This window comes from Calonectris borealis, unplaced genomic scaffold (assembly GCF_964195595.1).
Source record: "Calonectris borealis unplaced genomic scaffold, bCalBor7.hap1.2 HAP1_SCAFFOLD_33, whole genome shotgun sequence".
Classification (NCBI taxonomy): Eukaryota; Metazoa; Chordata; class Aves; order Procellariiformes; family Procellariidae; genus Calonectris; species Calonectris borealis.
The window spans coordinates 3,113,953-3,139,671 of NW_027441449.1; the positions used below are offsets into that span (position 1 = coordinate 3,113,953).

General features: G+C 54.7%; 1 protein-coding gene across 1 annotated transcript; it reads left to right on the top strand.

Annotated features, from left to right (window-relative positions):
- The first annotated feature begins 574 nt into the window (after positions 1-574).
- Positions 575-16,110, top strand: LOC142076136 (adenylate cyclase type 10-like). Its single transcript, XM_075138517.1, has 21 exons — positions 575-677; positions 1,419-1,612; positions 2,050-2,143; positions 2,442-2,527; positions 3,031-3,222; positions 3,336-3,457; positions 4,094-4,170; positions 4,472-4,661; positions 5,581-5,633; positions 7,096-7,249; positions 7,956-8,148; positions 8,672-8,758; positions 9,189-9,472; positions 10,081-10,217; positions 11,047-11,172; positions 12,070-12,366; positions 13,054-13,399; positions 14,176-14,383; positions 14,755-14,862; positions 15,021-15,199; positions 15,881-16,110. Exons 1-21 carry the CDS (start codon positions 575-577, stop codon positions 16,062-16,064), a joined length of 3,414 nt encoding a protein of 1,137 aa, XP_074994618.1. The 3' UTR covers positions 16,065-16,110.
- Positions 16,111-25,719: the final 9,609 nt, after the last annotated feature.

Genomic DNA, 25,719 nt, shown 5'->3' on the forward strand with positions numbered 1-25,719 from the left:
AGCACCTTCAGCCAGCTTTCTGGCCAGGCACGCACCCCCCCCCGCAGCGCCCTTTCTCCAGGCTTCTCTTACCCCCCGGGCCTGCCTGCGGTTTGGCTTTGGCTCCCCTCGCTCTGCCCCCGCTCGTAGGGCCCTGGGCTGGGGGTGGGGGCAAGGAAGCACCGAGAGGAAGAGACCCCCTCGGGAGCGCCGCCGAAGGTGTGTGTCGGGGTGGTGGTGAGGGGCAGGGAGGTCCTGGTGATGGCGGAGCTCGGGCTGCCAGGCTGCGAGGGGAGGGGTCGTCCCTGGTGCGCTGCAGCTGCAGAGGAGCGCTCGGGGCGGGGGGTGCCACCGCTGCCGGCTGGCTGCTGCTGCGGCTGGCCCGGGAGAGGAGAGGTGTCCCGGTGCCCAGGGTGTGGTGCTCCAGCAGGATGCCCTCCCACAAGCCCATCTTCCTCAGCACGGCGGCCGGTTTCTGCTGTCCCTGCCACTGAGCATAGGTCGGGGAGAGTCAGGGCTCAGCAGAGCCTGTACCTTCCCCTCGCTTTCCCCAGGGGATGCTGTGCTGGTGCTGTGGAGAGCCCCCCCCCAGGAGATGGCTAAGACCATCCGCCTGGTGCTGCAATGTAGCCGGCAGATCCAGAAGAAACACGGGAGTCATGAGACGAACGTGCGTCAGAACATCCAGCTGAAGATAGGTACGGGTGCTGTGCCAGGCGCAGAGCCGTGGCACTCTCCCGTGCCACAGGGTGCTTCTCACCGGCAGGGAATGCGGGGATCCCTACTGGGGCTGGTGCCAAAGGAAAGCATCTCCTGCAAGCATTCAAGGGGCCAGCTGTGGTCGGAGCGGGGATGGGAGACCAGGACTGCTGGGTTTGCACGCGTTTGCAGATGCAGAGGAAGCTTCAAGGCAGAGCGGGTGTCAGATCAAGTATTAGGGTCTTGGAATGTCCGTTTTAGCAGAGACCTCTGCAGGAGGGAGCTACCCTTTCATTTTTTTCAGGTGGGGGCAGCTTTGCCCCCTTTCCCCTGCTGGATTCTCCCCTGCCTTGCACAAAGAGCAAAGGGGAACGGCTTTGCAGACGGCTGTGGGAAGGGCTTTGGCAGGCTGTTGTGTTTTCTCAAGCAGAGAGCTACAACCTGCCTGCACGTAAACGGAGCAGGCGGTGATCAAGCCTGCTGGTTTGCTGGGCTTCTGGGGCAGGCAGGGCTTCTGACGCCCGGCACTCTCAACACATTCTATTTCTAGACACCCGTTTCAGGGACCCGTGTCAGTGCGCTCCCGAGTCGGACGGAGGGTGCCCTCCCCCTCCATAACGCCCATCTCCCCGCTGGGCTTCAGATTAGCTTCTGAACAGCTGAGATGCCGGGGGCTGCAGAGCTCAAAACGTTCCCTGTGACAGTTCTGCTTCTCCCTCTCTCACCAGGGATCTCTGCAGGGCCCATGGACCTCCTGATTGTCAGACAGAGGACGTGGCAGTACTTCTTGATCTCTGGCCCGGCCCTGGATGAAGTTTGTGAGGCCCAAGAGCTTGCAACGGCAGGCGAAGTTATCCTCTCGGCCGCCGCCTGGGAGCAATGTGAGCAGCAAAGTCTCAGGACCAGGAGATGTGAAGGCAAAAGAGCTAGGAAGGTGGGTGGATGGGATGGCGTCTAGAGCCATTCTGAAGACCCCGACCTGGGCATGAAGGAGGGAGGTGTCAGAAGGCTGAGGAGCTGAATGTGGAGGGAGTTGTAGCTGTGAAAGCGGGCAGGCAGCTGAAGCTCTTGTCCTTCCACCTCAGGGGTAACTGTGGGCTGGGCTTGCTGGGTTTGAGGGGTCGGGAGGCACTGGAAGGGTTCTGGCCCCACCAGCAATGTCCTCTGTGGGTCCCGGAGCTGTTGTTGACAGCTGGGGGATGCTTGGGGGATGCCTGCCCAGCTCCGGTGCTTCTGAGGAAGCACTGCTGTCCCATCCAGCCAGGAGGGCTTGTTCTCCCCTCTTCTGGGCAGTGACAGTGGGGGGCAGGCTCTGTCCCCTGGGGCTCCTGGGGAGGCCAGTGGCAGCGCTTTCATTCCCTGTGTCTTCAGGTTACGGACATGGATTGGATGCCTTGGTCAGAATCCCAAGACGTTTTACGCAGGCTTGTCCAATACCCAATGGAGCACCGCTTGGAAGGGGAAGGTGAGTGCCAGCTTCACCTTCTTCTGTGACTGCCTGGGAAGGTGCGGCCCGGCTCCTTCAGGGGCCAGAGAGGAACCACTTCTGCCCTCTTCCCCCTTTCCGTCAGCGCTCACGCTTTTGGCCCTCCTGTGCATCGGCTGGGGCAGTCACTGCTGCTGCCTCCTCCTGCAGGGGACAGTTCTGCCCCGAGCATCTGGAGGTGGCAACGTGAGCAAACGAGAAGGCTCTTTCTCCTCCCTGCTTTCCACCGCCTCGTAGTCCCATCCTCCCAGCGACCACCTGCACTTTCTCTCCTCAGGTGCCATGAGGCCTCCTCTTATGCCCCATGACCCCGATGCGGAGGAGGAGATTAGGAAGTACATACCAGAAGCTGCTCTCAGGAAGGTATGGCCAGGCCACCGCTGCCGGGGGCTGCGTTTTTGGAGGGCAGCAGCGGTGCACTGCAGAGATGGAGTTCTCACGAGAACAGACAAACAAAAGAAAATGCACCCTGAGACGACAACGCGGGGAAACTGAGCCAAGGGGCACCGGTGCTGCACCATTGCGTGCGTTGTCCTCAGAGAGAGGCGGGTGGCGGGAGGCGGGCGTCTGTCTCTCTGTCTTTGCCGTGGCTATGGTTCTGGATGTGCTGCGGACATGACGGTGGGATAAAGGGGAGATTCCAGTGAAGTCCCTAGGGCGCTCCTGAGGGTCGCCCCTCATGTCCGTACCTGTATCTGCCTGCCGCAGGCCGGGCAGCCTGCCGGCCATCTGCACCCAGAGGAGGATTTACCCCTTCCTCCTCGTACCTGCTATTGCCGGTACGCCTGCTCTCCCTCGGGATGGGGGGTGGGCAGTAAGCCCCCGGGAGAGCTGGGCGGTGAAGCTGTCCTGCTCTTGTCTTCCAGCTTGATGACAGAGTGCCGCTGGACTTCTTCTCTGAGCTACGGCCGGTCACCAGCCTCTTCGTCCAACTGCGGCTGGCTGCAGGAAGCAGCAAAGAGGATTTCTGCGTAATCCTCCGCAATGCCAGCAGGATGATGCTAGAAATCCTCCGTCCGCACAACGGCGAAATCAACAAAGTCCTCCTGTTTGATAAAGTGAGTGTGAGGGAGCAATCGTCTCCCCCTACCCCGAGAGGGTGGGCGGTGAGCAAGAGGGAGAGACCCTACTTAGGCGTCGTAGCAAGATGTGCTGCATCTGTCCTTGGCAGGGCTGCACGTTCCTCTGCGTGTTTGGGCTCACCGGAGAAAAGCTGCCCTACGAGAGCGTTCACGCCTTGCAGTGCGCTAGTCAGATCTCCTACGCGTGCCCCATGATGCTCAGGGAAATACAGTGAGTGTGTGGTGGGGGGGCGGGTGCACGCTGCCTGGGACGGTGCAAGGGGGCTTACCAGAAAGAGACGTGCCTTCTAGCTTGCCCGCCCTCGTCCCTGGCAGGAAGGAGGCAGTGCCCTGAGAAGTGGCAGGTGACCCCTGGGCTTAGCCCACGGCAGCCAGGCGGACTCCCTCCAAGCACACCCTGCTAGCCACCGTGCTGGAGCGAGCCCTCGCAAGGGCGAGAGGCTCCTTGGTGCCAGAGGGAAAAGGCCCTTCTGGGCGACTGGTCCATGAACTGAAGCCACCTCATCTCAAGTTGCTGTCATCGCAGGCGGTGACATCATGGGGGCCTTCTTCCCTCTCTCTTTTCTCACAAGAAGGCTGGGGCCTTCTGCAGGTCGCAGCTCAGGGAACGTGGCCTCAGGGGAAGAGTCCAAAACTTCCTGCACGCGCTCTACCCCTGTCCTTTGTCCTTTGCAACCCGGGCATGTGGCACCCCTGAGCTCTCCACGTCCCCGAGGCCCGCGCTGGCGGGGCAGGACGGCAGGCGGCCCAGGCTAGCGCCGCGGGGAGGGGCAGGAAGGGATGGAGCCGGGCGGGCAGGACTGTGCCTGGGACGCTGCTGAAGCCACACCGTTTCCCTGTGTGCCAGGGCAGTGTCTGTTGCCGTTACCAGCGGGACGGTGTTCTGCGGAGTCCTTGGCCACCCTTTGCGGCACGAATACACAGGTAGGAGGCACACGTCTGCAGCGCGGGAGGCTGGCGTGGGCCCGCTTACGCACAGCAGCCTGGAAGAGGAAGGCGGGCTGGGAGAGGGCTTGCCCAGCAGCCGGTCGGGAATGGCCCAGGCGGCGCCGGTCCTGGCCCAGGGCGGGAGAATGGGCTCCGCGGCCGGTTGTTCCCCTGGGTTCTGCTGACCCCGCCGTGGCGTTGGCCTGTGCCGGAGGCGAGGCGGCCGTTGGCTGGGAAGGGCGTCGCGGGGCGGGTGGCACAGGTACATCAACGCGTGCTCTCTCTCTCTCCCTGGCAGTCATTGGCCAGAAGGTGAATTTGGCAGCCCGGATGATGGTGAACTACCCTGGGCTGGTGTCCTGTGATGCAGTGACGTACGCCGCCTCTCGGCTGCCCCCTCACTACTTCAAGAAGCTGGAGGACAAGGAGATGAAAGGCCTTGAACACCCTGGCACTGTCTATGAATACCTGGGGATCACCAAGGAGGAGTGAGTGTCCTCTGAGAGGGCTGGATGAGGGGACGGTGGCACCAAGGGTGCAGCCTTGGCCAGCAAAGAGGAGTTCTGCAGAGAGAGACCGGGCTGGTCTCCCTTCCGTGGGGCTGAGAGGGTCAGAAGCCCTGGCGTGGGAGGCTTTTTGCCTCTCTCCCCTGCTGTCTCCTGCTGCTGAGAGAGCGGGAGTAGCCACAGGGATGGGGACGGTTTGTCTGTCTTGGCAGACACAACCTGGCCTTGCAGGCTCTGTCCAAATGGCTTTCAACTGGGCTTTCCGTGCTGTGCTTGCTCCACCACGTGCCCTGGTAATGCTGACCTAAGGAGGTTTTTGTCCCAGCGGCTTCCGAGCAGGAAGTCCGGTTCCCATGGGGAATGTGGACCATCGGGACACTCTTCCCCGTGTCTTCCTGCTGAAATCTCAGCTCTTCCTCTGGGCCAGGATTTAACCTTCTCTTTGGATGACGGTTTGAATGTTAACATCGCCGTCTCTTTGAAACTACAGGAAGACTTGAGCCACAGGTGTCAGGTGCTTGGCATCCCAACTCGTTCAGTGACACAAGTCCTCCTTTCCAAGGCACTTGCTTTTCTTGGCCAACGTGGTGAAGCTGTCTGCTAGCCAAGAGCGCACCCTGCCTTCTTTCATGTCTCCAATTTCTCTGGGTTTGGCCTCTGGGGATGGATTCTTGATACGTCCTCCTGTCCCACCATGGCCGTTGGGCTTCTCTATGCTTGAAGCTGTCCTAATGTGCAGCTTGAACTTTGGCTGGGGGAGCGTGCAGGGGATAAGATGCTGCTCGAAAGAAAAGCAGGTACCCGAGAGGCACATCCTGCCCCTCCACGTCAGGCTGCTTCTCTGTGTCCCCTGGCTTCTCACCAGCTAATTGACTTGTGTTTTCTTTTCCCCTGCTTCTAGCGTATTTGGCATGGCTCTTACCACGGAGAGGTCAGAGGAACTCCCCTTGCTGGGTAGGTGGAGAACGCCTTGCTCTTCTGAACCCCAGTTTCTTCCCCGTGGTAACTTTTAGTGCCACGCTGGGAAGGGAGAAGCTTTTGCCAGGGATGGTGTTGCCTGCAGCGGCCCTAAGGAAGTGCCGCCTGTCTTGGCCTCTACTTGGTTGGTATCTGTGGAGTGGAAAGCGGGGTGAGGCGCCTGGTGCTCCCTGCCGTGCTCCAGACCTCGTACAAAGGTTCCTTTCAACTATGGAGCTGCTCACACCCCGGGGGCTAAGCTGATCCCCGTCTTTGGGATCAGGAAAGAGATTTCCTTCTGCCAGACTGACGGAGAGTTTTGGTGGTGGGTTCTCCCCCTCGTACTCCTCGGAGTTCCTTTCTTGGCAGCGTCTGCGAGTAGACATGGAAATGTCAGGACACACGGGATGCCTTTAATCGCTCGGTGTCTTGCCGGATGTTTTGGGCCCTGCTATGGCTTAAGCCCAGTAGGCAGCTCAGCCCCACAGAGCCGCTCGCTCCCCACAGTGGGATGGGGAAGAGAATTGGAAGGGCAAAAGGAAGAACACTGGTGGGCTGCGATACAGACAGCTTAATAGGGAAAGCAAAAGCTGCGCACGCGCGCAAGGCAAAATCAGGCATTCATTCACTGCTTCCCTTCGGCAGGAAGGTGTCTAGCCACTTCCAGGAAAGCAGGGCTTCATCGTGCGTAACGGTGACTTGGGAAGACAAGCTCCATAACTCCGAATGTCCCCCTTCCTCCTCCTTTCCCCCAGCTTTTCTTGCTGAGCACAGCATCACATGGCATGGAATAGGCCTTTGGGCAGTTGGGTCAGCTGTCGCGGCTGCGCCGCCTCCAAGCTTCTTACGCACCCCCAGCCTGCTCGCTGGCGGGGCGGCGTGAGGAATGGAAAAGGCCTTGACGCCGTGCGAGCACTCTTCAGCAACAACTCGAACATCGTTGTGTTATCAACGCCGATGTTGGGTCACAAATCCAAAACACAGCACCGTAGGAGCTGTTACTGAAGAAGGTTAACTTTAGCCCAGCCAAAACCAGTACAGGTTTGAAGATGCCGCCTTAGCTACTGGGAAGTGCTCTGCGGCTCACGGTACAGCGAGGGGTCTGTTTGGGACATAGCTGCCTGCAGCGACTCAAATCACCCCTTCCAGTCTCGCGCCGGATCGCCGCGGGGAGTCGCGTGGGGCCGGCTGAATCTCTGTGCTTACGGGAGGGGAGCGGGGCAGGGAAGAGGGCACGGGAGCGGCGCTGTGGGGCAGGCGGGCAGGCGGGTCTGCTGCCGCGCTGAGGAAGGCAGAGGGGCAAAAGCCGGGATGAGAGGGCGGGAAGGAGGCCTGGGTGTAGGCAGGCTGGCGGGTGCGGTGGCGGGGAGGGAAGCTGCGGTGGAGGGTGCCAGCTGAAGGGACGGCTCTTTGCTTTTCAGCACACCCCAGCAGCTCCTTTTCTTGTTTGTCTTCCCAGGTCGGGAGAAGGAGATTGACCTCTTTCGCAGCTGCTTGGAAGCCTATAAGGAGTTAGGACAAAGGCACATCCTGGCATTTGAGGGCAGGCTGGGCTCCGGCAGGAGCCACTTACTTACTGAACTGGCCCATTTAGGCCAGGAAGCTGGCTACAGGTACAGGTTTTTGACCCGTAGCTTTGGGACACTGCCCCTGCCCATCCCCTGACAGCCATGGAACACTCCAGCCCCTCTGCCAGTGCGCCTGGCCCTTGGACTGCAGCCTCCCGAAAAAGCCTCCTGGAGACACTCCCTAGGAGCTCCTGTGTGCTCGGCTCCCGCCTCTGCCTCTTCGGGGAGTTGGAAGTGGCTTCTTGAGCCATGGCCTTTCCTCCTTCACCTCTGGGCCAGGCACAGATAGAAGGAAAGAGCCCAAGCTCAGTGCTTTTCAGCTGGCTCCAGACCCAACAGACAGCAGGGTGGCCCGTCCCAGAAGCCCTGCTTGCCCTCTGCCTGTGTCCCAGCGGGAGGACTGGGGCAGAAAAGCCTTCCTGTGGCCTGGGAGGCAGACTGCTGAGGTCTGGAGCCCAAAGGCAAGCTCACCCCTTGCTCCACCCTTGCCTCTTAGCCCCGTGAGTTCCTCTGCAGGGGGCACGTAGCGAGACCTGGGGCCGACAGGGGGTCTGGGCCCAGCTCTCCCAGTGGCTTGGCAGCAACTGCCCCTCTGTGCCCTTTCTCGTACGGGGAGTGAAAAGCTTGGGCTTCTCTGGGAAGCACTTTGGGATGGGTGGCTGAAGAGCCCCGCGCAAGGGCACCTCCACCCTTTGGTCTTAGAAGGCATGGGCCGTTGGGGAGCTCAGTCCCTTTTGCTTTTGCACGGCAGGGTGGTTGCCATGAAACTGGTCGAGGTCAACATGAGGCAGTCCTTCTCTGCCCTCCGTACCCTGATGGCCAGGGCTCTGGGCCTCCACGACTGTGAATCGAGCAGCGCCAGGCAGAGCATGCTGCAGGAAAAGCTCCAAGGGACCATCGAAGAGAGCAGCTATTGCCACCTCAATGACATTTTCCTCGTCGAGGTAAGAGAGAGGCCTCTCTGGCCCTGGAGGAGGCCGCCTCCTGAGCTCTTCGGGGTCCGACGTTGTGTGGCGCGCTGCTGGGCGTGCCTTAGCTCAGGGTGGGAATCGCAGGGGTCACGGCACACGTTTCCCACTCCCGGGCCCGGTGGTGAGATCATGTCCCGCACTTCAGCCGGCAGCGCCCGGTGCCTTGCTCAGCACCCTGGAAGTGCGTTGGAGAGAGGCTGGTGCTGCCCTGGTGCTGAGGTCACTGCTGCGTGAGTGGTCTGCTCCAGCCAGCCCGAGATGCCCACAGCCGGAGAACCAGCTCTTCAGCCCACCCCAAAGCCCCAGCTCTGCCAAAGACCCTCAGCAGAGGGCCTCTGCTTGAGGCTCCGGGCGAAGTCCCCACTGGGGCTCCCCGTGTTGGGGAGAGGTGGGGTGCTGAGGCCAGCAGCGGCGGTTTGCTCTGCACTCTTGCTTGGTGGGTAAGCGTGCCTAGCCCCGGAGTGACGTTTCTCCCTGACTCTGCTTTTCTGGCCAGTTTCCCGTTTCGGACAAGGTTCGCAAGATGCATGAAACGGAAAGAAAAAATGAATTGCACGCGACTTGGACGAAAGTGCTAGAGAAGGTGAGCATTTCTCCTTCCTTCCTCCTGGGTCGCAGAAGGACAACAACCCTGCCGGCTGCGGGCTCTGCGCCACAGCAGTGTGAGCGGGTGGGAGGACCACGTGCCTGGGTCATCGCGCTTCAGGGCCCGAGAAACCCCCCACCTCCCCCCGCAGCCCCACAAACACACCCCGTAACTTTCCTCCTGTAAAGCCTGCCCTGCAGGAGAAACAGTCTTCTGCATTCCCTTGGCCAAGCTCCCTCCTCCTGCAGGGCAAGTGATGTTAGGTGCGACCTGAAAGTCTCAAGGGAATTAAGTGTCAGTAAGCTGCTGAGCAGGGAAGTGGTTGAGGAGAGACTTCAGAGAATCCTCTGGAGAGAGAGGCTAAACCTCCCCTGGAAGACGCTTGAGAATCCACCGGATTCCCCTCAGAACAACCTGCTTTTTTCAGACCATTGGAGGAGAATTTGGCATAGTTGTCATCGGCAATGCCCATTTCATCGACCTTGCCTCCTGGAGTATCATGTCACCCGTGCTCCGAAACATCTCCCTCTTCATGGTCATAAGCTTAGCTCCGGGCTACGCGAGAACAGAGAACTTCCGCAAAGCTGCAGCAGACAACACAACACCCCAGAAAATCACCTATCTTCGTCTGGCTGAGCTGAAACCCTCAGCCGTGGTGCAGAAAGTCTGCAAGAACCTCGGAGTGGTCAGCATCTCCAGGGATCTGGCAAGGTAAGTTGGAGCCAGGGGAGCTCTTCCTGAGGGCTCGAACCTCTGCAGACCGTGGAAGGGAATCAACCCCCCAGGAGAGGGGGCGCAGGGCCTCCAGAAGCAGCACTGACTCTAGCGAGTGCCTGACGGGGGTTGCTTGTTGTGCCTGGCCCTGGCAGGCGGGAGCTGAGAGCGGGCGACTCCCCAGACACAGAGCGCGGGGCTGTTGCAGAGGGAGGAAGGGAGGCAGGGAGGAAGAGTCCCGAGCCCCAGCGTGGCCGGGCTGTGAAAAGGCCTCGGTCTAGGTGGCCAGGCTGTGGGGGAGATTCCCTGGGGCAGAGGTCCGCCCTGCTGCCAGAGAGGATCTAAGCTCCTGCGGAGAGGAAAGGCCGGGCTCGCTGCTCGGTGCTTTGGGCGTTGTCCGCAATTCTTTTCCCATGGACTTCAGCGAAGGCTGGAGGTGCAGGGGGGCCCAAAAGCCCAAGCCAGCGGGAGGACCATCCCTTTCAAAAGTGCGGTGTAGCTGGCTGCTGGCTCCCCTGTTAGGCGCGAGTGACTCACCACCCACCCGAACTGTGTTTCACCTTACTTCCCTTCTGCTGGTCACTGCTGGGTCTGCTCCTGTCCAGGTTCCTGATCCAAAGGAGCTCGGGGAACCCATATTACTGCGAGGAGCTGCTGCGCTGCCTTCGCAGCAACGACATGCTCCTGTTCCGCACCCGGAGGCAGGGTGAAAAAGCAGAGGACAACTGGGAGAGCCTGATCAGTAAGCACCTTTACGGCTGACGAGCGAGTTGTTGTGGCGCATTCTCCGCAGCACAGTCTTGCCCCGTCGTTCCCCCACGGATCTGGGCAGAGTCAGATCCTGCAGCAGGGCAGAACTTGGTCTGGCGGAGGTGTGGGCTCCTGCGTGCCTTGCTGTTGGGACAGCCAAAGCAGGGGCTAGCGAGTTCTGGTGGCTTGGAGGGGCCTAAATTCTTGGGGCAGGGGCTGGGGGGCTAAAACAGGGGAAATTGCTCTGGAGCACATGTTTCTGCTGTTTCTTAGGCGTCCTAATGGGCATGTCATTTGCCTTGGCCAAATGCCAGCTCGCTTGAGAACAAACCCCAGCTTGAGGTGGGGGACAGGCCCGGGAAACTTGAATCCAAACCCATAAATCCCCACAAGGATGCTGGTAATAGAAGAAAACGGTGGTAATGCCGCCGAGAGGGCAATGCCAGCCAGAGTGCTGTGGCCTTGGGAACAGCCAGGACTGACGCTCCGTTTTGCATCATCGCCGGCAATTTCCCTGGCTGCGAGGCAGCGCTGTTGAAGGCAGCGATGCTGCTGCTTTCTGTCCCGGGGCGTTCAGTCGCGGAAGCTTTGACTGAGGGACTGTTTGGGAAAGCTGGTCTGAAGGCAGAACATCTTTGGGAGGGCTATGCAAAGAAACTGTTTTGCTCTGCTTAATGACCACGTTCAGCACAGGCAGGTCAGCGCGCCCGCACTGGGCCACGTAAGGTGGGACTTGTCCCATCTCAGGTGAATTTTGAGATGTTTGCAAGCTGCAAGTCCCTTTGCAAATTGCCTTATTCGTGCTCTCCTGCTCCACCCAGCTTCTGCAGTCGAGGCGTCGTCCCTCCCAGCACCCTCGAGCTCCAGCGCGGGGACCGACGGCAGGGTCTGCATCATCAGACCAGACGTGAACCTGGAGAACACCGTGCTGCCCGCCACCTTGAAAGGTGAGGGGCCGAGCGCCGCTCTGCCCGCTCTGCCCGGGGGGCTGCAGAGTCGCCCTCTCAGCCCGGGGGCTCTGCTGGGAACCAGAAACAGGCCTGGGGTTGCGGGCAGCCGTTTTCCCCTCCTGGGTGTGCACCAGCTGTGAGCCTGCTGGCTGCTTTCCAGCAGCAGGTAGGAGAGAAAAGGTTATTGGTGCAAGACTAACACAGCTCCCTTTTCTCACAGAAACAAATCCTTTGCTGGGAAAAATCTTTGACTTGCCTCTGACTCAGCTTTGAATGTGGCTTCTACCTCGCTATTCTCTTTTTAAGTTCCCCAGCTAACGCTGGTCTCAAGGCACTTGACCCAAATCAAATCCATTTTTTTTTCTGTGGATTGGCACAGAAATCCCCCCGTAGCCAGGGGAGCTGGGTGGGGGAGCTGTCAAGGAGCGTCCCTCCTCTCTAGCCGTACCCATTTGTATGAACCTTGGAGAAACGTCACGCTAAAGCATTCCCGCTATGAAGTTGCTTTGTCCAAAAACAAGCCCAGAAGAAAACCAAAAGAAAGGAATAGTATCGTCTGGGCAAGTTAAGACAACCGTTGTGGGGAGCTCCCAGTCCACCTCTGAGGTGGGGAAAGTTCTCCGTTCTCTGCGTGCACTGTTGGGCAGAAACCTACTCCAGGTCTGGCCGGGCGCAGCACGGGATGCCTGTACCTGCTGGATCCTGCCCTCCTCTGCCTCAGTGGGGGAGCATTTGTTTGAGCATCTCGCTTTTCCCCAGGCCTCGTGGCCTGCGATTCCAACAGGAGCGGAGCCGTTTTGAAGACGCCTACCCTGGGCTGCGATTGCCCAGCAGGCGCAGTCCCGAGGAGAGGAGGCCAAAGTCTACCCCGTTTCACGTGTTGAAACTTTGCAGCCTCAGCCTGGGGAACAGGCAAGAGGGAGACGTGTTGCTTCTTTTTGACAGAGGTTGTGCTGGCTCAGCTCGACCGGACAAAGCCACTGAAGCAGATGATTTTGAAGTTCGCAGCTGTCATCGGGCCGGTGTTTACCACCCAGATGCTGTCGCACATCCTTCCCGCTGACGTCAGGCACAAGATGAATTGCTTGTTGGACATGCTGGTGAGCGACAACATCCTTAAGTGGCTGAAAGACACAGAGCTGCCAGAAGATGCCCAAGAGGGGCCAGCCATCTGCCCGCAGGCAGAGCACGGTAAGGGGTAGCAGTGAGGTGAGCCAGGGAGCTCCCGGCTGTGTCCCGGCGGGGCTCCCCGGGGCATGGTGCGCTTCCCCCCCGTGATGGGCGGGTGGAGCTCGGGCAGGCACGGCTGTTCGGCGTGGGCTGTTCAAAGGTCTTACAGGTCGATCTCAAAGCACACCAGCTTTGCGCCGGAGGGAAGGTCCCACCAGCTGGCCCAAGGGCCTCCGCTCCCCTGCCTCCAAGCACTGCTCGTGGCGCAGGCATGAGAGGGCGTGTGGAATCCCTGACGTCCTCTCCCGGCCGCCTGCAGCGCCCAGATGAAAGATGCCCTCCAGAGTGCCCTGGGGCCTTCGACAGGCCTTTACTCAGCTTTGATTCCCCTGTGGCAGAGGGGAAAGCTCAGGAGGCTGGGGACTGCCCTGCCAAGAGCGGGGAGAAGGCGCTGGCTGGGGCTTGCTTCGGCTGGCGGCAACACCCCCAGCTCCTGCCCGGAGCGTAGCTGAGCGCTGTGTCCCCGGGGCTGTCCTAGCGTCAGCAAAGCAAGCCGGGCCCTTTCGCCCCGCGCCGCAAGGCTCGGCGTGCAGCAGCGCTGGTTCGCTGCCCAGGCTGCGCACCAAGGCAGGACTTTCGCGCCCCGGTTGGGACGGCCCCGAGCCCTGGCCCCAGCTCGGGCTGATGCAAAGGCCCTTTGCCTTGCAGGCATGGAGAGCCCCTGTCTGAGCAGGAAGGCCGTGCAGCAGCAGTGCAGCGTCCTGGCCTTCCGCGTCCCACTGCTGCGGGAGGTTGCCTACGAGCTGTGGCCCGCGAGACAGCGGGGCACCTTGCACCGCAAGTGTGCCGCCTTCCTGGAGCAGCACGCACACAAATGCCAGAGCTGCGGCCAAGGGGACTTTGTGGCCTTCCACCGCTGCGCCGTCACCAGCACCCAGGACGGAGGGAGCTGTCGGAGCCCTGCTGAGCAGGGCGACTCGTGCAGCTGGGAGGCCTTGGTGTTGGCAGGAGAACAGCTGAAGAGGAATAGGATCCGCGACACCGAGGGTATGCTGTGCACCGTGCTCCGCAGCCCGGGCCCTCCAGGAGCCCAGGGGCGTGTGCTGGGGATCGGGTGGGAGTAGATCTGCTAGGGACCAGCCCAGGAGGTGAGAACGACCACGGCAGACTTTCCTCTGTGTGTCGGGACCCTTGCAAGGATTCTTGCAAGCCCGCTGGGAGAGGGAGAGCAGCTCTGCCCCTGGGGTAGGCGAGGAGGTGTCTAACCCCCTGTTCTCTTCCCAGATGCTGCAGATCCTCTGCAGCAGCAGCAGGCTTTCACAGAGGAGGATTTTGGGTGAGCAGACAAAGTTTTGATTATTTTTGAAGCCAGTGAGCTCAGGGTCTCCAGAGGAGACAAAGGAAGTGCCGGCATTTGGCTGCTGGTTGTGACTCTAGCTTAGGGAAGAGGCTTTCCGTGGGGTGGGAGCTGGGAGGAGATGGCCATGGAGATGAGAAAGTGCCTGAGGAAGCCCGTGGGCTCAGAGCGATCGCCACACTACACTGGAACAGCCCTGGCTTTCCAGTTCCTGCAGAGTAGCGCTGCAAAATCTGCAGGGCAAAAGCCGCCAGAGGGACTCGGCTGGTTTGCCCGTGGGAGGTGACAGAAAGCCCAGCTTGTGTTTTTCTCCCTACCTACAAAGCACCTGTAAGAGTCACGCCTGCCTGCGGCCTCGTGCTCTGCTTTGAACAAAGGGCTTTTGGTGCCGTCTCTGTGGGGAGAAAGACCAGCAGAGGTGATGCCCGTGTGTTCTTTGCTCTCTTCCTCCCCGGGAACTCTCCTCTGAGCAGTGCGGCAGAGAGCGAACAGGCAGCTGAGCTGCCCAGCAAGACCGACGGGAAGAGCAGCAGCGCGTGCTCCTGTGAATGCGAAGCCATCGTGGAATCGGTGCTCGTGCCTTTGGCTCGCCACTACAAGGCGATGGGCGATACTGCCAGAGCCTTTTACTACCTCCTGGAGTGTGCGGCTGCCTACCTGCACGTCTCCAACATCTACATGGTGAGGTGCCCCGCTTGCCAGCACCCACTGTGCACGGAGTCCTGCCTGGCTCCGGGCAGGACAACTTCCCCGTTGCAGTCGGGCGTGCCTTGGAAGGGACGGGGGTCAGACCCTGACTTTTTCCTCCGGTTCGCCTCTTCTGCGGCAAGAGACGCAGGGCGCTGTGCCCTTGGCACGAGGGGCATTAGCAGGGAGGCGGTCTGAAGGATCACTGGTGCTGTGCTCTGAGCCAGCGTGGCTGTGTTTGGGCGGGCATCACCAGGGGGAGAAACAGGCCCTCTTAAGACCGATGCCGGAGGCAACGAGGGAGGACAGGGCTGGCCGTGGGCTCCGCACCCACGCTCACCTGCTCTCTGTGTGCTTGCGCAAAGGCCCTCATGAAGCTGAATGAAGCGGAGGTTCTGAGGAACTCAGTAGCGGAGAGAGCGAAGGTGATAGCCCGCTTCGAAGAGGCCACCTTCTTCAGCCTCAAAGGGGAGGTAAAGAGACGGGGAGGTCTGGAAGGATCTCCTTGGGGACGGAGCTGGATGCCTGCCCCAGTTGCAGGGGATATCCCCGGCACCTCCAGCCACTGGCAGATTCCTGCAGTCTCTTGGGCAACTCGGCCATGTCGGGATGTTTCCCTTTTCCTCTGCAGGCCTGCTGGCGTATGGGACGCGTGAAGCTGGCAAAGAAAATGATCAGGAAGGCTTTGAGCCTGCTCAAAAGGCAGTTCCCCCGGACCATCGTTGGAGCCTTTGTCAAGTCTCAGGTGGAAAAGTTGCCGTGTGCCGCGTACGTTGCCAGAAGAGCATCCTCCCTGCCGCAGGAGGCCCGGTAAGAAGCAGAACTGAGAACCCAGGGGAGGAAGAGCCATCTCCTCCCTGGTCCCAGGCACCCAGGCCCAGCCCTGCCTAGACTTGAGGCCACACCTAACCTGGCGCATGGGCCTTAGCAGGACCGAGGCACCAAGGAGCGATGCGCGGGTAGAACAGGGACCGGCAGAGCCCCACGCTCCCTCCCTCCCTGCGCAGTCGCGGGAACAAAGCACGCCTTTGGGTAAAGAGCAGCTTGCAGCCGGGGATGCGTCTGCCGGCGCGCGTTGGCAGTGGCAGGGGGTTGGTGGTGGCTGGGAAGAGAGAGCTGTGAACAGGGAGCAGAGGCTGAAGAGGGGCAGGGGGTCTGGAGGCAGGAGCAGGACGTGGGGACGGAGCAGTAGGTGGAGGTGAGGAGTGAGGATGAGGAAGCTCAGAGAGTGATCCCCCTTTTCCTGCCGGTTCCCAGCTTTGCTTGGCCCCCCCGGCGCTGTAGTGCCAACACGCCCTCTCCAGCGGTCGGCTTCCCCCGGCGGCACTTCTTTGTCTGCCCCCTTCCGCTCCGGCAGCCCTCCCTCCATCAGCTCCCTTTCCTCCCAGGAGGTGTAACTGGCTTGTCCCCCGCCCCGCTTCCCCCGTCCCTGTCCCATGTAGCACTGTGCAGCGGGTGCCCCTGGGCCCAGCAGTTTCTCTTGTGCGGCAGGAGGAAGAGGCTAGCCCGGCTGCTGCGGCAGAGCTGCTGCCTTTCCTTACTGGAGCACCTCTTCAGCCTGGAGGGAACGCCCAGCGGACCAACGTTCTCCCGCCTGGCAGCGCGCATGAAGGCCAACACGGACAGGGCAGCGGACTCCTACTGGGCAGCAGACTCCCGCCACAGATCCGCTTAGCTTCATTGCCACCCTGTTCCGTCTCATTAAACGTCTCCTTTATGACGACCTTTGTTGTCGTTCTGAGATACGCTGTCCTGTCGTTTCCGTGGAGGGCTACTGGTGCTCCCTCAGCGATGGCTGCAGCTCTCTCGCAGGCCCTGGTGCAGACTCACGATTGAAGACGCTTCTGAGTTTAGGTCACATTAAAACCAGAGACCCTCTAAAACCCTGGCCCTCTCTCTTGCCCTTGTTCCTCACCCCCCACGTACGGTCAGCCGTACTGCTGCTCCCTATCCTTCCCCAGCTAAAGGGGAGGAGAAACCTGTTCAAGAAGGCAAGGGTGGCAGGAAAAGCCCCAGCTGCCGAGGGGACTTTGGACAGGTATCTCCAAAGGTTTTGCCTTGTCTGAACCCGTTGGGGGACTTGAAACAACACACCCTTCTGCCCCGCATTGCCCGCAAGTCAGCGTCTGCCGCAAAACTCTACGAACAATTACGGTGCATAAGCAGCACCGCAGACACTGGGGAAGAAACGTGGGGCCACAGCACGCAGGTAGGTCATAGGTCCGCTCCTCCTGCCCTTCCAGCTGGCAGCACTCCTCCCCGCGGCAGAATTCCTTAGGCTCATCCCCTCCGGCTGCCTACCAGCGGCTTTGGCGTGAGAAGGGTTTGCATCTGGAAGTTGTTATCTTCTGCGCTTCACGCTGAGGCACCTGTAAGATCGTGGCAGGCTTCCAAATCGCGGGCATAGCTACAGAAGAGGGGCAGGAGCTCACCGGCGAATTGCAGCTCCGTTAGGGAACTGCAGAATGGCAGGGGCTTCACTCGAGGAGCTTCCAGTCACCTGCAGGAGCTCTGCCTGTGCAGCTTTGCCTCTGGCACCCTCCTTAGCACAGAAGTTCGGTGGCCGAGCTCACAGCTGTGCCAGGCCTTCTGGTCCAAAAGCTTCCGTTTCTTCACACAGGCGTTAAGCAGGACCGGGGTCCCTCCGGCCGCACGTAATGGCCTCCCCGCTGCCAGCTGGGACCGTCCGTATGTGTGGCACCTACTGCAGTGGCCAGTTGTGCCTTCAGCCATCCCCGAGGTGGGCGGATAAAGCTAACCCACTCCAAAAGTCAGCCCAAAAGGGGACCGATAAAGTCACAGAGTCTCACTTCAGAGATGACCTGGAGGTGCCGGGATTCTCGGTACCCAGCTGTGCTCCAGAGCGGCCAGCTGCACGTTTCAAGGATGCTTCTGGTCCCCAGGCTCCCAGGAACGTTCTTCTGCTCAGCCATTTCCCCTTCGGAGCAGTCACCCTCAGGCCAAACACTCATTTCAAGGGCCCAGAGCCTCATTTTTAAGGACCACAGTCTGATTATGAAGGTCAAAGCCTCATTTTTAGCATCCAAAGCCTTATTTATAGGGTCCAAAACTGTCTTTTATTGCGAACAGCCTTTTTTTAGGACACACACTTCCATTTTTAGGGTCTAACCCCTCAATTTTATGGCAGAAAACCTCATCTTAGGCTCCAAAGCCTCATTTTTATGGTCTAAAGGCTCCATTTCAGTTTACAAAATCTCATTTTTAGAGTCCAAAGCTGCATTTTTAGTTTCTAAAGTCTGATTTTCAGGCTCCAAAGACTCGGTTTTAAGATCCAGCCAGTTGTTTTTAGGGTCCAAGCCAAATACTGAGTTTCCAAACCCTCATTCTTATGGTCCAACCCCTCTTTTGGGGCTCAAAGCTTCATTTCAGGCAGTTTTGAACTCTAGAATCAAAGCTTCATTTTCAGGGTCCACAGCTTTGATTCTAGAGTTCAGAACTGCCTTTTTATGGCCCAAACCCTCATTTTTAGGGTGTAAACCCCTCTTTTGGGGCTCAAAACTCCGTTTTTAGGGTCCACATCTTTGATTCTAGACTTCAGAATTGCCTTCTTATGGCCCAAACCCTCATTTTTATGGTCCAAAGGCTTCGTTTCAGTTTACAAAATCTCATTTTTAGAGTCCAAACCTGCATTTCTAGTTTCTAAATTCTGGTTTTCAGGCTCCAAAAGCTCAGTTTTACGATCCAGCCAGTCGTTTTAGGGTACAAGCCATACACTGAGTTTCCAAATCCTCATTTTTATGGTCCAAAACCCTCTTCTGGGGCTCAAAGCTTCATTTTTAGGGTCCACAGCTTTGATTCTAGAGTTCAGAATTGCCTTTCTATGGCCCAAACCCTCATTTTTACGGTCCACAGCTTTGATTCTAGAGTTCAGAATTGCCTTTTTATGGCCGAAACCCTCATTTTTAGGGTCCAAACCCCTCATTTGGGACTCAAAGCTTCATTTTTAGGATCCACAGCTTTCATTCTATACTTCAGAATTCCTTTTTATGGCCCAGACCCTCATTTTTAGGGTCCAAAGGATCCATTTCAGTTTACAAAATCTCATTTTTAGAGTCCAAAGCTGCATTTTTAGTTTCTGAAGTCTGATTTTCAGGCTCCAAAGGCTCAGTTTTAGGATCCAGCCAGTCGTTTTTAGGCTCCGAGCCATATACTGAGTTTCTAAACCCTCATTTTGATGGTCCAAACCCGTCTTCTGGGGCTCAAAGCTTCATTTTTAGGGTCCACAGCTTTGATTTTAGAGATCAGAATTGCCTTTTTATGGCCCAAACCCTCATTTTTAGGGTCCAAACCCATCTTTTGGGGCTCCAAGCTTCATTTTTAGGGTCCACAGTTGATTCTAGACTTCAGAATTGCCTTTTTTTATGGTCCAAACCCTTATTTTTAGGGTCCAAACCCCTCTTTTGCAGCTCAAAGCTTCAATTTTAGGGTCCACAGCTTTGATTCTAGACTTCAGAATTGCCTTTTTATGGCCCAAACCCTCATTTTTAAGGTCCAAAGGCTCCATTTCAGTTTACAAAATCTCATTTTGAGAGTCCAAAGCTGCATTTTTAGCGTCTAAAGTCTGATTTTCAGGCTCCAAAGGCTCGGTTTTAGGATCCAGCCAGTTCTTTTTAGGGTCCAAGCCATGTACTGAGTTTCCAAACCCTCATTTTTAGGGTCCAAACCGCTCTTTTGGGGCTCAAAGCTTCATTTTTAGGATCCACAGCTTTGAGTCTAGACTTCAAAATTGCCTTTTTATGGACCAAACCCTCATTTTTAGGGTCCAAACCCCTCTTTTGGGGCTCAAAGCTTCATTTTTAGGGTCCACAGCTTGGATTCTAGAGTTCAGAATTGCCTTTTTTATGGCCCAAACCCTCATTTTGAGGGTGTAAACCCCTCTTTTGCGGCTCAAAGCTTCATTTTTAGGGTCCACAGCTTTGAGTCTAGAGTTCAAAACTGCCTTTTCATGGCCAAAACCCTCATTTTTGTGGTGTAAACCCCTCTTTTGCGGCTCAAAGCTTCATTTTTAGGGTCCACAGGTTTGAGTCTAGAGTTCAAAACTGCCTTTTCATGGCCAAAACCCTCATTTTTGTGGTGTAAACCCCTCTTTAGGGGCTCAATGCTCCACTTTTACAGCCCACAGCTTTGATTCTGGAGTTCAGAATTGTCCTTTTATGGCCCAAACCCTCATTTTTAGGGTGTAAACCCCTCTTCTGCGGCTCAAAGCTCCACTTTTAGGGTCCACATCTTGGATTCTAGACTTCAGAATTGCCTTTTTATGGCCCAAACCCTCATTCTTAGGGTCCAAACCCCTCTTTTGGGGCTCCAAGCTTCATATTTAGGCTCCACAGCTATGAGTCTAGAGTTCAGAATTGCTTTGTTATGGCCCAAACCCTCATTTTTAGGGTCCAAAGCCTCCTCTTCAGTTTACAAAATCTCATTTTTAGAGTCCAAAGCTGCATTTTTAGTTTCTAAAGTCCGATTTTCAGGCTCCAAAGGCTCGGTTTTAGGATCCAGCCAGTTCTTTTTAGGGTCCAAGCCATATACTGAGTTTCTAAACCCTCATTTTTAGGGTCCAAACCCCTCTTTTGGGGCTCCAAGCTTCATTTTTAGGGTCCACAGCTTTGATTCTAGAGTTCAGAACTGCCTTTTTATGGCCCAAACCCTCATTTTTAGGGTCCAAACCCCTCTTTTGGGGCTCAAAGCTTCATTTTTAGGGTCCACAGCTTTGAGTCTAGAGTTCAGAATTGCCTTTTTATGGCCCAAACCCTCATTTTTAGGGTCCAAACCCCTCTTTTGGGGCTCAAAGCTTCATTTTTAGGGTCCACAGCTTTGAGTCTAGACTTCAGAATTGCCTTTTTTATGGCCCAAACCCTCATTTTTAGGGTGTAAACCCCTCTTTTGGGGCTCAAAGCTTCATTTTTAGCGTACACAGCTTTGATTTTAGAGTTCAAAACTGGCTTTTTACGGCCTAAACCCTCATTTTTAGGGTGTAAACGCCTCTTTTGGGGCTCAAATCTCCACTTTTAGGCTCCACACCTTTGATTCTGGAGTTCAGAATTGCCCTTTTATGGCCCAAACCCTCATTTTTAGGGTCCAAACCCCTCTTTTGGGGCTCAAAGCTTCATTTTTAGGGTCCACAGCTTTGAGTCTAGAGTTCAGAATTGCATTTTTATGGCCCAAACCCTCATTTTGAGGGTGTAAACCCCTCTTTTGCGGCTCAAAGCTTCATTTTTAGGGTCCACAGCTTTGAGTCTAGAGTTCAAAACTGCCTTTTCATGGCCAAAACCCTCATTTTGATGGTCCAAACCCCTCTTTTGGGGCTCAAAGCTTCATTTTTAGGGTCCACAGCTTTGATTCTAAATTTCAGAATTGCCTTTTTATGGCCCAAACCCTCATTTTTAAGGTCCAAAGGCTCCATTTCAGTTTACAAAATCTCATTTTTAGAGTCCAAAGCTGCATTTTTAGTTTCTAAAGTCTGATTTTCAGGCTCCAAACGCTCGGTTTTAGGATCCAGCCAGTACTGTTTAGGCTCCAAGCCATATAATGAGTTTCTGAACCCTCATTTTTAGGGTCCAAACCCCTCTTTTGGGGCTCAAAGCTTCATTTTTAGGGTCCACAGCTTTGAGTCTAGAATTCAGAATTGCCTTTTAGTGTCCAAACCCCTCTTTTGGGGCTCAAAGCTTCATTTTTAGGGTCCACAGCTTTGAGTCTACAGTTCAGAATTGCCTTTTTATGGCCCAAACCCTCATTTTGAGGGTGTAAACCCCTCTTTTGCGGCTCAAAGCTTCATTTTTAGGGTCCACAGCTTTGAGTCTAGAGTTCAAAACTGCCTTTTCATGGCCAAAACCCTCATTTTTGTGGTGTAAACCCCTCTTTTGGGGCTCAAAGCTTCATTTTTAGGGTCCACAGCTTTGATTCTAGACTTCAAAATTGCCTTTTTATGGCCCAAACCCTCATTTTTAGGGTCCAAACCCCTCTTTTGCGGCTCCAAGCTTCATTTTTAGGGTCCACAGCATTGATTCTAGACTTCAGAATTGCCTTTTTATGGCCCAAACCCTCATTTTTAAGGTCCAAAGGCTCCGTTTCAGTTTACAAAATCTCATTTTTAGAGTCCAAAGCTGCATTTTTAGTTTCTAAAGTCTGATTTTCAGGCTCCAAAGGCTCGGTTTTAGGATCCAGCCAGTTCTTTTTAGGGTCCAAGCCATATACTGAGTCTCTAAACCCTCATTTTTACGGTCCAAACCCCTCGTTTGGGGCTCCAAGCTTCATGTTTAGGGTCCACAGCTTGGATTCTAGACTTCAGAATTGCCTTTTTATGGCCCAAACCCTCATTTTTAGGGTCCAAACCCCTCTTTTGCGGCTCAAAGCTTCATTTTTAGGGTCCACAGCTTTGATTCTAGACTTCAGAGTTGCCTTTTTAAGGCCCAAACCCTCATTTTTAGGGTGTAAACCCCTCTTTTGGGGCTCAAAGCTTCATTTTTAGGGTACACAGCTTTGAGTCTAGACTTCAGAATTGCCTTTTTATGGCCCAAACCCTCATTTTTAAGGTCCAAATGCTCCGTTTCAGTTTACAAAATCTCATTTTTAGAGTCCAAAGCTGCATTTAAAGTTTCTAAAGTCTGATTTTCAGGCTCCAAAGGCTCGGTTTTAGGATCCAGCCAGTTCTTTTTAGGGTCCAAGCCATATACTGAGTCTCTAAACCCTCATTTTTACGGTCCAAACCCCTCTTTTGGGGCTCAAAGCTTCATTTTTAGGGTCCACAGCTTGGATTCTAGACTTCAGAATTGCCTTTTTATGGCCCAAACCCTCATTTTTAGGGTCCAAACCCCTCTTTTGGGGCTCCAAGCTTCATTTTTAGGGTCCACAGCTTTGAGTCTAGAGTTCAGAATTGCCTTTTTATGGCCCTAACCCTCATTTATGGGTCCAAACCCCTCTTTTGGGGCTCCAAGCTTCATTTTCAGAGTCCACAGCTTTGAGTCTAGAGTTCAGAATTGCCTTTTTTATGGCCCAAACCCTCATTTTGAGGGTGTAAACCCCTCTTTTGTAGCTCAAAGCTTCATTTTTAGGGTCCACAGCTGTGATTCTAGACTTCAGAATTGCCTTTTTTATGGCCCCAACCCTCATTTTTAGGGTCCAAACCCCTCTTCTGGGGCTCCGAGCTTCATTTTTAGGGTCCACAGCTTTGAGTCTAGAGTTCAGAACTGCCTTTTTATGGCCCAAACCCTCATTTTTAGGGTGTAAACCCCTCTTCTGCGGCTCAAAGCTTCATTTTTAGGGTCCACAGCTTTGAGTCTAGAATTCAGAATTGCCTTTTAGGGTCCAAACCCCTCTTTTGGGGCTCAAAGCTTCATTTTTATGGTCCACAGCTTTGAGTCTAGAGTTCAGAATTGCCTTTTTATGGCCCAAACCCTCATTTTGAGGGTGTAAACCCCTCTTTTGCGGCTCAAAGCTTCATTTTTAGGGTCCACAGCTTTGAGTCTAGAGTTCAAAACTGCCTTTTCAAGGCCAAAACCCTCATTTTTGTGGTGTAAACCCCTCTTTTGGGGCTCAAAGCTCCACTTTTAGTGTCCACAGCTTTGATTCTAGACTTCAGAGTTGCCTTTTTAAGGCCCAAACCCTCATTTTGATGGTCCAAACCCCTCTTTTGGGGCTCAAAGCTTCAGTTTTAGGGTCCACAGCTTTGAGTCTAGACTTCAGAATTGCATTTTATGGCCCAAACCCTCATTTTTAAGGTCCAAAGGCTCCATTTCAGTTTACAAAATCTCATTTTTAGAGTCCAAAGCTGCATTTTTCGTTTCTGAAGTCTGGTTTTCAGGCTCCAAAGGCTCGGTTTTAGGATCCAGCCAGTTCTTTTTAGGATCCAAGCCATATACTGAGTTTCCAAACCCTCATTTTTAGGGTCCAAACCCCTCTTTTGGGGCTCAGAGCTTCATTTTTAGGTTCCACAGCTTTGAGTCTAGAGTTCAGAATTGCCTTTTTATGGCCCAAACCCTCATTTTTAGGGTCCAAACCCCTCTTTTGGGGCTCAAAGCTTCATTTTTAGGGTCCACAGCTTTGAGTCTAGACTTCAGAATTGCCTTTTTTATGGCCCAAACCCTCATTTTTAGGGTGTAAACCCCTCTTTTGGGGCTCAAAGCTTCATTTTTAGCGTACACAGCTTTGATTTTAGAGTTCAAAACTGGCTTTTTACGGCCTAAACCCTCATTTTTAGGGTGTAAACGCCTATTTTGGGGCTCAAATCTCCACTTTTAGGCTCCACACCTTTGATTCTGGAGTTCAGAATTGCCCTTTTATGGCCCAAACCCTCATTTTTAGGGTCCAAACCCCTCTTTTGGGGCTCAAAGCTTCATTTTTAGGGTCCACAGCTTTGAGTCTAGAGTTCAGAATTGCATTTTTATGGCCCAAACCCTCATTTTGAGGGTGTAAACCCCTCTTTTGCGGCTCAAAGCTTCATTTTTAGGGTCCACAGCTTTGAGTCTAGAGTTCAAAACTGCCTTTTCATGGCCAAAACCCTCATTTTGATGGTCCAAACCCCTCTTTTGGGGCTCAAAGCTTCATTTTTAGGGTCCACAGCTTTGATTCTAAATTTCAGAATTGCCTTTTTATGGCCCAAACCCTCATTTTTAAGGTCCAAAGGCTCCATTTCAGTTTACAAAATCTCATTTTTAGAGTCCAAAGCTGCATTTTTAGTTTCTAAAGTCTGATTTTCAGGCTCCAAACGCTCGGTTTTAGGATCCAGCCAGTACTGTTTAGGCTCCAAGCCATATAATGAGTTTCTGAACCCTCATTTTTAGGGTCCAAACCCCTCTTTTGGGGCTCAAAGCTTCATTTTTAGGGTCCACAGCTTTGAGTCTAGAATTCAGAATTGCCTTTTAGTGTCCAAACCCCTCTTTTGGGGCTCAAAGCTTCATTTTTAGGGTCCACAGCTTTGAGTCTACAGTTCAGAATTGCCTTTTTATGGCCCAAACCCTCATTTTGAGGGTGTAAACCCCTCTTTTGCGGCTCAAAGCTTCATTTTTAGGGTCCACAGCTTTGAGTCTAGAGTTCAAAACTGCCTTTTCATGGCCAAAACCCTCATTTTTGTGGTGTAAACCCCTCTTTTGGGGCTCAAAGCTTCATTTTTAGGGTCCACAGCTTTGATTCTAGACTTCAAAATTGCCTTTTTATGGCCCAAACCCTCATTTTTAGGGTCCAAACCCCTCTTTTGCGGCTCCAAGCTTCATTTTTAGGGTCCACAGCATTGATTCTAGACTTCAGAATTGCCTTTTTATGGCCCAAACCCTCATTTTTAAGGTCCAAAGGCTCCGTTTCAGTTTACAAAATCTCATTTTTAGAGTCCAAAGCTGCATTTTTAGTTTCTAAAGTCTGATTTTCAGGCTCCAAAGGCTCGGTTTTAGGATCCAGCCAGTTCTTTTTAGGGTCCAAGCCATATACTGAGTCTCTAAACCCTCATTTTTACGGTCCAAACCCCTCGTTTGGGGCTCCAAGCTTCATGTTTAGGGTCCACAGCTTGGATTCTAGACTTCAGAATTGCCTTTTTATGGCCCAAACCCTCATTTTTAGGGTCCAAACCCCTCTTTTGCGGCTCAAAGCTTCATTTTTAGGGTCCACAGCTTTGATTCTAGACTTCAGAGTTGCCTTTTTAAGGCCCAAACCCTCATTTTTAGGGTGTAAACCCCTCTTTTGGGGCTCAAAGCTTCATTTTTAGGGTACACAGCTTTGAGTCTAGACTTCAGAATTGCCTTTTTATGGCCCAAACCCTCATTTTTAAGGTCCAAATGCTCCGTTTCAGTTTACAAAATCTCATTTTTAGAGTCCAAAGCTGCATTTTTAGTTTCTAAAGTCTGATTTTCAGGCTCCGAAGGCTCGGTTTTAGGATCCAGCCAGTTCTTTTTAGGGTCCAAGCCATATACTGAGTCTCTAAACCCTCATTTTTACGGTCCAAACCCCTCTTTTGGGGCTCAAAGCTTCATTTTTAGGGTCCACAGCTTGGATTCTAGACTTCAGAATTGCCTTTTTATGGCCCAAACCCTCATTTTTAGGGTCCAAACCCCTCTTTTGGGGCTCCAAGCTTCATTTTCAGAGTCCACAGCTTTGAGTCTAGAGTTCAGAATTGCCTTTTTTATGGCCCAAACCCTCATTTTGAGGGTGTAAACCCCTCTTTTGTAGCTCAAAGCTTCATTTTTAGGGTCCACAGCTGTGATTCTAGACTTCAGAATTGCCTTTTTTATGGCCCCAACCCTCATTTTTAGGGTCCAAACCCCTCTTCTGGGGCTCCGAGCTTCATTTTTAGGGTCCACAGCTTTGAGTCTAGAGTTCAGAACTGC

Excerpts from the sequence above, each read along its gene's own strand:
- LOC142076136 (XM_075138517.1), top strand. The coding sequence starts at position 575 with ATGGCTAAGACCATCCGCCTGGTGCTGCAATGTAGCCGGCAGATCCAG. Across the intron at positions 1,613-2,049 it reads AAGGCAAAAGAGCTAGGAAG|GTTACGGACATGGATTGGAT; the intron begins GTGGGTGGATGG and ends CTGTGTCTTCAG. Across the intron at positions 14,384-14,754 it reads ACGTCTCCAACATCTACATG|GCCCTCATGAAGCTGAATGA; the intron begins GTGAGGTGCCCC and ends GCTTGCGCAAAG.